Source organism: Festucalex cinctus, chromosome 2 (genome assembly GCF_051991245.1).
Source record: "Festucalex cinctus isolate MCC-2025b chromosome 2, RoL_Fcin_1.0, whole genome shotgun sequence".
NCBI lineage: Eukaryota > Metazoa > Chordata > Actinopteri > Syngnathiformes > Syngnathidae > Festucalex > Festucalex cinctus.
Window position 1 is genome coordinate 13579877 of NC_135412.1, and position 11566 is coordinate 13591442.

At 38.2% G+C, this 11566-nt stretch overlaps 1 protein-coding gene across 1 annotated transcript; it reads right to left on the bottom strand.

Annotated features, from left to right (window-relative positions):
• Positions 1–311: 311 nt before the first annotated feature.
• On the bottom strand, positions 312–11258 carry b4galnt1a (beta-1,4-N-acetyl-galactosaminyl transferase 1a). Its single transcript, XM_077512986.1, has 11 exons — positions 11138–11258; positions 8445–8659; positions 8190–8372; positions 7943–8049; positions 7462–7499; positions 7183–7363; positions 5739–5831; positions 5455–5642; positions 5228–5368; positions 3255–3492; positions 312–2160 (listed from the first exon to the last, which is right to left on the bottom strand). Exons 2-11 carry the CDS (start codon positions 8657–8659, stop codon positions 1949–1951), a joined length of 1596 nt encoding a protein of 531 aa, XP_077369112.1. The 5' UTR covers positions 11138–11258; the 3' UTR covers positions 312–1948.
• Between the last annotated feature and the right edge of the window lie 308 nt (positions 11259–11566).

Here is an 11566-nt window from a genome sequence, read left to right on the forward strand (position 1 = left end):
GCAGACCTACTAACCAGCTCTACATTTTAAACAAACCACTGCAGACATACAAACATGCTCATTTGTTTGCCCTGTAACCGACTTTTATTTCCACAGAAAGAAGTGAAGTTAAATACCAGTAAAATGATCTCTGGACTACAATTAATTTTGAGCAAAAACACTCAACCTGGCATTTTTTTTTTTTTTTTTTTTTTTTTTTTAATAGGGCCCTTTTTTAAAATAATTTGCTGCAATAAAGTGCTGTGCATACACATACAAAACAAAAAGTGACAAAATAGCAGAAAAAAAGTATCGTCAAATAAATTATGACACACATATCACTGTTAATTTTAATGTAAATCCTTGTAAAGACTGACGTGAATAGTCGAGAATTTGTCTCCACCCTGTGGCCATAAGTTGAAAGAACAAGAAGCTCATCCTTCCAACTGAAGGGTCACAGTGCAGTGTTTATTCAAATCAAATCACATTCATTCACATCACGTTATCACACATGAAAACGAAACCTTAAAAGTAGACAAAAGAAAGATTCAGTAGAGTACAAAGTGTGTTTGAAAAATACTGTACGGCCTCTAGTTATTGGCTACCTGATCATTGGATGGGGGGGGGGGGGGGGGGGGGGGGGTTATGTATAATTTTAGTAATACAATACATATGACTCACTCATCCCCCAATATTAATCACATAATACAATATGGCTGACAGCTCAGAATGGCGTGAACTAATTTTAGTGCAATTTTACTTTTCTTTGAATGATCCTGTGCGATTTTTCTTCATTCAAAGTATAGAAAACAAATTGCACCAAAACATGGGATGGGACTGAACTGGTTTAGAATGGCGGTGCTGCACCGAGGCCTGTTAAAAAATGACAAAGGAAAAATGCCATAGCCTGATAGTAGTGAGCGGTTTCCCGATTTACACCACAACCGGACCATTTGAGAAAACTAGTATTCCACTTTTTTGTTGCGCCCTCCGGTGGACAAGAAAATTGCAACGTGACAACTTACCCGTGATACAACTAGCCCCGGTCTCCCCTACTTGCATAATACGTTCTTTTAGTAATTTTATGAAGCTAACTATTCTTTTTGTGAATGCTTGTAAATGTTGCACTTATAATCATGTGAAGCACATTGAGTTACCTTGCATATGAAATGTGCTTTATAAATAAAACTCCCTTTAAAACTTGACTTACTGCAAATGAGCAATAAATGCATGTACCACAGAAAAGTGCTCCCTGCATAATTAATCAACTGTACAGTTAATACTCATTAAAATATAAAAATGTAAAAAAAAAAAAGTGATTATAAGGTAATGCATGATCATTGCTACTAATGTTTACCAGTGGCATTTCTAAGGGCACCATGATAACATTTAGGTATGCTTAAGGAAGATAAAGAGTACGTAACGGCCCTGAGCTTCCTGGCTGTGACCTTGCCATGATAACAAACCGATAGCAATATGACAGTGACCAGCACTTAAGCACATTTGTCTTCATATCCTTGTGGCATTCTTTGCTCACATTAGAGGTTAGCACATTCTGGCAACATGACTCAATGAAAAAGAACTCAATGGAATCCCTTTGTCTATGCGCTTGTCTCGTTAATGCACATTAATAGTAGTAGGTGATAGTAATTCATGCGGCAGAAAATGTATGAGCCGCAAATGTCAACCACAAGGTGGCACAATAATAAATGGTTCAACAAAGCTGGCCGGTCTGTGGAACTTTAGGCAGTTGCCATGCATGCCCCAGGCAGAACAACACAAATACGTCTTTAGAAAATAAATGTTGCTTATAACAGGCGACGTCTGTTATGTAATACCAACATGATACGATACTTTCCCAATTAATAAATCAACATGATGGCAGAAATAAAAATAAATAAATAAATACAAAATTCACTCAAACATTATATGCTATTATTATGGCATCAAAAGAGAGAGCAGGCTTCATTTACTGCCTGGTCATACATTTCAACCTGTTTGTGAAATAAAAGACTTCATCAAGAATGTGGTTTTCATCATTGCTGTTTGAGTACCGAAACTTTGTATAGGCCTTTTCGGATTTTGTTCCACTCCATGGAAGTTTGATCTTTGACGCGTGGTTTATAACGACATCACTGCAGGAGCCAATGTGGAGAGAGCCCAGCCCGTCAATGAAGAACTCTGTGGGGAGCAAAAGAACATTTTGTTGTGGGAAATGTTCTTTACCTCCAGTTTTCTTACACACTTTAATCATAAAGCAATCTTTAAAGCAAGACAAAAAAAAATAAAAATACTCACTGCACGTTAGCAACATTAGCTTCATTAGCGACAATCAACTAACTCGCTCACCCAATCACAAATTTTAAAAGCAGGGATGAATTTGTAACTGAATCCTCTCCAGCTGACTGAGCGTTTTCACCAACTAGGACTAAACAGCATTGAAACCAGTGAAATCCGTAAACAACAGATCAGCGGAACATCACTTAACTATCTACAACAGCCATTTTATTTTTGTCACTGTGTGCTTCAACGGTTTTAGATCGACTTTATGCTATACCTAATTTTTGCAGAAGTGGTGAAATTAAGCATGAAAAAAAAAGAATTACACATTGTGTATTTAAAACAATCACATCGATTTGCATTAGGAAGACTTAGCTTAATGCTAACAATGCCAGATGAGCTATTAGCATTAGTTTTTTAGTGTTATAATAATCCCTTTAGCAACGGATACTTGAATGCTAACAATGAAGAAACATATGAACACAGAAGATATACCAATAAACAGGCATATATTCTTTATATTCTGTGAGAACAACTAACATTACTGTGGCTAAATGGGGCTTCTTGACCTTTTTCATGCAAAGCGTGCATACCAGAAGGAGTAACCGCAATGTCCATTAAATGAAGTAAGAAATGTTGTGAAACATTTAATAATAAAAAAATAAATAAATAATAATAATAATTATTATTATTAAACATTTTATCTAATTATGACTTTTTTTCTAATAAAGTATAGTATGTTTTTCCAATTAAAAACACATTACAAAAAAAGTTTTATTGCTTATTGGGGAGGCTAAAACGGATTAGTGGTCTTTCCATTTATTTAAATGGGTTAACATGATTTGAGATACAAACATACAAGTGTTTTTGAATTGTGAAAGTAGACACAGAACAAAATCTACTCATATTTGAAGGCAGCACAGTATTTGTTTTGTTAAAGGCAGACATTTAGATGACATTTAGCTCAACCATTCATGGGTACAGGCGCTACTCACCCAGATGGCCGCGGCGAGCCAGGCGGGGATTAAAGCCCACCTGCTGCACTTTATCAGTTCTCGCCATGAAGAAGTTGATGACAGCATCAGCAACTACACAATTGGGAAATCCCTCAATGGCATGATGATAGCCACGTCTGATATGTATACAATCACCATCTTCTCCACCCGCTTCCACTGAAATGGTGTGACGGAAGGTTGAAGTCCAGCCTGTTACCTCCCGAACCGCACCCCCAACCTGTAGTATTTATAATGGTAAACAATGTTACGGAACAACAAAAAAGCTCAATGGTAAGTGCAAGCATATAGATTTAAGATAGAAATTGAGAAATTTCAGGAGGAAACTAGCCGGCATTAGCATAATACCACGGTGCGCGGAAAAAATACAACAAACATTAAGAGCTCAGTTGCCTTAATTCAACTATTGTGGATTTCCATGACATGAATGAGTACCAATCTACACAAAGAAGAAACATCCAAAATATAAACTGTGTCGCTAAATTGTGATGGATCACTCAAAAATACTTCCTGGACACCAAAGTGTTGTTTTCCTATTTTTATAAGAATTTGGTGCCATCTTGTAACGTCTTACAGCATATCAGAAAGCATAGCAGTATGAAGCAAGTGTTGATGTGTTATTTAGGTATGTTAACAACTTAGCAGCAGCTAAATCGGCCGCGGCCGCCATCATTTATACTGTAAAAAGTCTTCTTTATGGTGTCGGTCACTGTGTAATATCTATTAAACCGTAGCAGCACAAATGAACGAAACAGATCATTTCCCCCACATGATGCGTGTGGTAACAGTTAGCATCTGCTGATTCAGCCACCATGTACAAAGTGCAACATTGGCTACGTGTTGATTCTTCTTTTGGTAGCCTGTAGCATGCTGATCTTTTATTTTCCCTCTTTTCGTTGTGGCAGCTGGTCCACATCAGCTGTCAATCATTGTTAAAGTGTGGTGTTTGCTATTTACTCAAAGTGGCAGACGTGTTTTCTATCATGCCAAAATGGCTGCGCTAACGGCCATTTTGGCACGTGTGACGTCAACGTCAGGATCGCTTAATGTTTGTTTCTTGTTTAGCAGTTTTGTGCCGGTGTTCCGACAAAACAACATACCCGTCGGAATAGCATCCCTCGGCTGACAAGTAAGTAGATGTATGCAATTACTGATGATTTAGCACTGCATTTTATTGCGTTTTGTAATTATTTTATTTAGTGAAAGTATTTTATTCGGAGCGTTTTGATCTGCAGTTAGCGTCGTGGGTCACTGTGCGTTATTGCGTAATAAGTTGAAATTTGATGCTGACCAAAGCTTCATTGATATGGTTCAGTGACAGTTAGAGACTTGTACTAAACTTATTCAAAAACAATTTGGCTTCACAATGTGTGTTGTTGTTTTTTTTTTTCTGATGGCTAATTGTAACATCGGTATGCTGTTCTGATGGCTGAAAATGGGGACCACAGTACTTTGTTGCCTTAATTTATCCATCCATCCATCCATCCATCCATCCATTTTCATGACCGCGTATTCCTCACAAGGGTCGTGGGGGGTGCTGGCGCCTATCTTAGCTGGCTCTGGGCAGTAGGCGGGGGACACCCTCGACTGGTTGCCAGCCAATCGCAGTGCCGTAATTTACTAGCCAAAAAAATTAAGGCCAACTCGGTCCACTCGGTCCTCGAGGGCCAGAGTCCTGCAAGTTTTGGAGGTTTCCTTCTTCCAACACAAGCTGATTCCAATCCACATGTTCGTTAGCAGGCTTATACAGAGCTTTCTGATGAGCTGATCATATATCAGCTTTGTTGGAGAAGTGAAACATCCAAAACCTGCAGGACTCCGGCCCTCGAGGACCAAGTGTGCCCACCCCTGTTCTAGAGTCTGCTTCGAAAAAAAAAAAAGAAAAAGTTTCTGGACGACTTCTGTGTTTTCATAGTGCTGTCATATACACTCTTATTTTCTTGCATTCATCTTACCAGATCCAAACTAGTCCTCTCAAGAATGTCCACCATCTTCTCCAACTTGGTGTTTGCTGTGAAGATGAAATCATCATCCACCCAAAGCACATATTTGGTGGTCACCTGAGACACTGCCAAATTTCGCCCAGCAAACCAACCCTGATGATCAAACAAGGACTCATAATTGGCACTGTTTACCTATCATGACAGGTCAATAAATATAGATGAATAACTATTTTGTGTACCTTTCCAAATGGCATAATAAACTGCTCAATGTGAGGTCCAGTCACTTTCTGAGGGTGCTCATTATCGTCCGCTATCACTATGGTGACGTTTGGATAATATTGCCGTATGCTGTCGATGAGATTGTTGAGTTTCTCATAACGTAGAAAGGTCTTTGTCACAATGGTAACAAGAGCGCTAATATTGGTCTCTGGGGAGGAAACACAAAAACATTGATTACGTTGCTAAAGATAACATTAAAAAAAAAATCATGAATAAAAAAAAACAGTAGAAAATGCTCAAAAACCTTTTGGGTAGCCGGAGTTGTAAAGTCTCGGGATGGCAGAATGTCCGATTTTTATGGTGAAAAATGAGCTGTGACCTTTGGTTGCAAATTGAACTGTGGAGACGAAACACAACTGCCATAAAACCAGTTCCCACATTTTGTTTACACACAATTCCCATTCTTTGAAAGGCTTCATTGCGCTTCCTCGTCACCACCATCTTTACTGTTTGCAAAAGGAGTACAATGCAAGTCGGCATGTGGCCCGCCCACATACAGAGATGTATTTCAAGTCATATCAAACCATCAAACCATGAGCAAGGCGCAGCAGCAGACCAGTGTGGGCGTGCAGAAGCAAGTACATTGACGCTCATCTAACTCAGTATTTCTCAGGGCACATATTTGTTTCATCTCAATTGACTCACAAATGTAATCAGTGTAAAATCTAATCTAAACCTATTGTGAAGTGTACGCCTTCTGCTATCCAGTAGAAGAACTTCAATTTTTGTGTTTGACACACACATCCCTTTTCTTATGTTATTTCCTTATTTTTTTTTAAGCTTTTGTGGCAACACTGACAAGTTTTTGAACTGTTTACATTTCACTCCAAATTGACTAAGGCCCCAAGTCCACCTAAAGAAAAACAGCCCCTTAGCATGATGCTGCCACAACCATGCTTACCTGGAGGTGTGGTGTTCTTCTGGTGATCAACAGTGTTGTGTTTGAACCAAACATAGTTTTTGGAATTTGAGCTAGAAATTGGTTTCATCGGACCATAATACTCTTCCCACATGTGGAAGGGGAGAACAAATGTCTAGAAGTGTGTGTTTTTGCAAAATGTAGCTGTTTTTGGACACCTCAAAGCAAAGGCATATAGAGGGAACATTGTTGTCACATGTGCTAAAGAGCTGGCACGGGCCAAATATTCCTGCAATGTTGCCATCGGCCTCTTGGCAAGCTTCCCTGACACCAGTTTTCTTCTCATTCTTTCCTTAGTTTTTGAGGGATGTGCAGAGTTCTTTTTTAAACACATATATATATATATATATATATATATGTATATATATATATATGTATGTATATATAGACCACCGCTTGAAAGTGCTAGCAACTATCTGTTGCCCATATCTTAGCATCCCTTTATGGTTTTATGGCCAAGGTTCAACCGGATGTGAAGAGGGCTAAAGTCCTTTTACTGTCTTTCTGATACGTTCACATGAGAGCAAGGGTGCTAGTGGTTACAATTTTCTTTCACACGTCATTCTCAGGCCAAAGGCTGATCATTAACTCTCTAGCCTTGAGCTGAACAACGTCTCTTTTCTATCTCATCTGGGGCAGTGCAAATACGAAAGATGTAAATTAAAGTAAAATCAGTATAGCTATGTGACCAACAAGGTTTGTTTATATTTGTTTAGAAAGTCTGTTTGGTAGAAATCTATGACAATGTTCACATGTGAGACAACTGCACCTGTGTCTGCTGTCCTGGGATGGAAAACGGTGTTTGTGTAGGTGATAAACTGTAGCTGCCTGTTCAACGCGGAGAGGAAGGCACTTGAGAGGATCATGTGCATCTTTCCTTCTCCTTTAACAGAAACCCTCTCCACTGTCGCAGCCACATCCAAAGTCCCCAGTGTGGCGGTCAAATATACCTGAAATGTCATTTCAAGAAAAGAGGGGGTGGAACAATGATCATTTTTGACACCTTACTTTTACTATGACTCGACATGACAAATGTGGCTAAATTTACCGTGTGGTTTGATGTTGCTTCTTCGATAAGACCCAAACCTAAAGTAAGAACATTTGTTTTCAAACAAAGAAATGATATAAGTCTGTACCTGTAAATGAGAGGTGTTTGATGAGCATGGGGTCAAGTTCATCCACAACAAGCTCATAAGTGAGAATTACAAAGTAATATGATATGATGTGACATTTTGCCAACGATAACATGTTGTTTACAGCAATTATACCAAAACCGAAAAAGTGTAAGGAAAGTGAATCCACCGTACATAATGCAAGCTGTGTAACTCTTTGCAGAGCCAGTTATCCAATGACAAAAAAAATAAAGTGAAAGCAAAAATACACTTTTACAGACAGACAATACAAATCAATAGTTCAATTACAGATTTACTCTGCTTATTTCATCTTATGTGCACAACTCAAACTCGTTTCGGCAAAAATCCATCTTCCAAATCTATGTTGAAGGTTCCTTTAAACTAAATCAGCTTTACCTGGTATGATGATTGTTTTGAGGGGTCGCACTGCTACACCCTGGGAGGGAAATTGAAGTGGGCTGTTTGCCTCGTTTACAATCAGCATATCTGCAGGACTGGAGGACCTTCATACACAGAGTCAATAAACCCAAAAAAAACACCTCATAAATGTTCTTGAAAAAGCCATCCAAAGCTACCAACCATCATGACAACTCTATATACAGACACCTCATACACTCATCATGGCAAAAAAATCGGACTTTACCTCATTTGAACAGTGCTGTATTCTCGAGCTCTGCGACGCTTCACACCCTCAGGGTCGGGATGTGATTGCAAAAATTTCAGGTCCAGGTTGTGGGCCTTTACGCGTGGGAAGAGCAGGTTGGAGAAAGGCAGATGAAAACTCTCCTTGTCACCCTCGCAGACACACGTATTTCTTGCCAAGCGACTGTATCGGAAAATACATCTGTGACAAGTAGAATCAATCACCGCAGTACAACATTAACGTATTAAAACCCACCATGCTACATCCTCTTTTATATTATAGGGAATGTCATTATAGTTATTAAAGGGGTGTAGAATTTTCTCTATTATGGCTGTCTCCATTTCACTGGTCCTTCTTGACCGTAGGTCAACTGCCGATCCGCTTCCTGGGCTCAATGTATTGAACAGCGTGACCAGCAGGACGCCACTGATCACAAGCAGTCCGAGACATTTCTTATAGGAGACGCGCATCTGAAAGGAAGATTACAGCACACCGTATGTTGTTGCTGTCAGGTGGAATCGTCACATCTCCAAAATCACACACAAAAAAGTATATCATCGCTGCTATATGTGAAAAACACTTATGTCCTTTTTTTTTTTCGCCTGATGTTTACATTTTTACATTTTTGGGATGTCTGCATTCAGTTTCATCCTAACATAAAAATGTAAAAAAAAAAATGACAAAAAAGGGCACAACTTGTGTTTTGTGTACGTGTATATGTGACAAAATAGCATACAGCACATCACCACAGCAACAGCCTATCAACCAACAACATCATAAGGACTCAACCCAAAACACTGTCAACACTTTCTACTTCTGCTCATGCTTATTTACATAATTTGAATCATTTTCTCTCTGTGTGATTTTTAACCACAATTTTATTGTCGTGTATAGTGTATTCAGATTATTTGAAAGGTGCTTGAAATGAACCTTCGTTCTTATTATTAAATGAGACGCTGACAACAACAAAAAAAATAAATACATGAAAGGAGAACGTCAACAATGTCGTGACTTTTGATGTGCTTGAGACACCCATTTATGTACTGTTTTATTAAAACTGTTTGTTTGCCTCTGATTAACCCCAAATGAAGTTCAGCTTTTCTGACATTCTGTATGATTGGGAAGTGAGTCAGGCAGTAAAACAAGATAACATCTTACTGAGCACAAGGAATTTGTATGGTTTGTGTTGTCGTCAACGGTCAAAAACATTGTTGTTGCCACACCAGTTGATTAGCACTAAAGTTCAACTATGAGTAGACACATTTCTCAAACAAACATAGGCTACATCTATATGGAATTACTGTCTCACGTCAATCAACATGTTGTGTGTGTGTGTGTGTGTGTGTGTGTGTGTCTTGTGCTCCTGTGTGATAAGCATGTTGTCTGTAGTGTCATTTTACTGTGAGCTACACTCCCTGACTTTTTAACATTTGCAGATGTTGCAGATATCCGAAATTCAGTTCAGTTCAAATCAAAAAGAACATCATAGATATTGTATCCACAAGTACATTCTACCTGTCCACAGGTATCATTTCAGATATATGCTACCATCACTCTAACCGTTCACGAAGTTACCGATACAGTATGTACAATTCCGTTGTAGACGACTAATAAATCTCATACATAACAAGAAAGATTATGGCATCTATAATAGGTGAAATAGCGTTGCAGATATTTTGGAATAGTGTATAGCAGCTTTTAGAGGTAGTTTTTGTAGTGCTACATTACTAGTGCATTATTGTGTGTGTAAAAGCGCCCCTAAATTACATCCTAGCATCCCAGATTTACAGTATTTTAATGTATCTCCACAAGATAAAATAAATAAATAAATAAATAAAACAATATAGTATTATGGTCGAAATGTATATACAGTATTTTCACGACTATAAGGCGCACCACATTATAAGGCGCACCTTCAATGAATGACATATTTTAAAACTTTTTTCATATATAAGGCGCTACAGTAGAGGCTGGGGTTACGTTATGCATCCATTAGATGGTGCTGCGCTAAAGGGAATGTCAACAAAACAGTCAGATAGGTCAGTCAAACTTTATTAATAGATTACAAACCAGCTTTCTGACAACTCATTCACTCCCAAAATGAATAAACAGCTGTTTTATTATTTTCTCTGAGGTAAAGTATTAGTATTAGCTAGCGATCCAAGATGGCGGGATCTTCTGCGCATGCGCGTCACCGATCGTGCAGGGTCACCGATAGCGTCTTGACAGCGAGACCTGTTGCGGCTCAATATTGATCCATATATAAGGTGCACTGGATCATACGGGGCATGGTCAGCTTTTGAAAAAATTGAAGGCGCTTAGGTGCGCCTTATAGTGCAGAAAATACGGTATATATTTTTAACAACAGAAATACAGTACCCCATCCTCCACCCAATCCCTCCCAGCCTCCACAACTCTGTGATGTGTGCTAAGGTTCATGACTAATGAGGCAAGAACTCCTCTCGAGTTGGATATAAAAATATGTACACACAATTATAAGATTAGCCTATAGTTCAATTTTAACCTTAATTAAAAACACTTTTTTAAAGTGTATAATTATGTTTCGATCAATCACAGCCTGCGATTGGCGATTGGCTCCAGCAGCCCCGCGACCCTTTTGAGGTATAAGCGGTCAAGAAAATGGATGGATGGATGGATCAGTCACAGTGTTAGACAATGTGATAGCAAGAAAAACAAATGTTTAATATAAGCTCAAGGCTTCTGCTCTCTCTCATTTTTTAAATAAAAAAACATTTGATATTACCTTTATATTTAATGTTATAAAAACCATTTCATCTAGTTACAATTTGAATGAAAATCCCAACGACTCAAAATGACTTGCAGTAACAAAGACGTTGCTGATATCTATTTAAAGGACACTGTCTCAAACGTAAGTTTTAAATGTTAAATCCACTTGACATTTTGTGAGTCGCGTGTGGCGGCCTTACCGTGGGCAGCAGCTAGAAAACTTCGTCCGGTCTTATGATCAATTTGAGCGCACAGAGGAGTGTGTGCGTTTGTGCTTGCAGCAGTTCATAAAAGTGCTCTTCAAGCGTGTTGCTACTTGTGGGTGGGGCTCGCTCGTCACCACTGCCACCGCGGAAGTCGCTGCGGCTGTTTGTTTGATTGTAAAACATGTGCATTTGATTTCCTAATCTTCATCTCTGTTCAATAAAAGTTCCTTAAAATTAAAAATAATTAACGAAAAGAAAAAAAAGCCTGTATTTCAATTATTTAAAGAATTGTTATATATATATATATATATATATATATATATATATATATATATATATATATATATATATATATATATATATATATATATATATATATATATATATATATATATATATATATATATATATGGGAATAATAAC

Bases quoted from the DNA above. Each gene is read 5' to 3' on its own strand.
- b4galnt1a (XM_077512986.1), bottom strand. From the start codon at position 8,659: ATGCGCGTCTCCTATAAGAAATGTCTCGGACTGCTTGTGATCAGTGGC. The intron at 7,500-7,942 runs GTAAAGCTGATT...TTCTTACTTTAG, and splicing joins CAAAACAATCATCATACCAG to GTTTGGGTCTTATCGAAGAA. The intron at 5,832-7,182 runs GTGCAGTTGTCT...TCGTCTCCACAG, and splicing joins TCCCAGGACAGCAGACACAG to TTCAATTTGCAACCAAAGGT.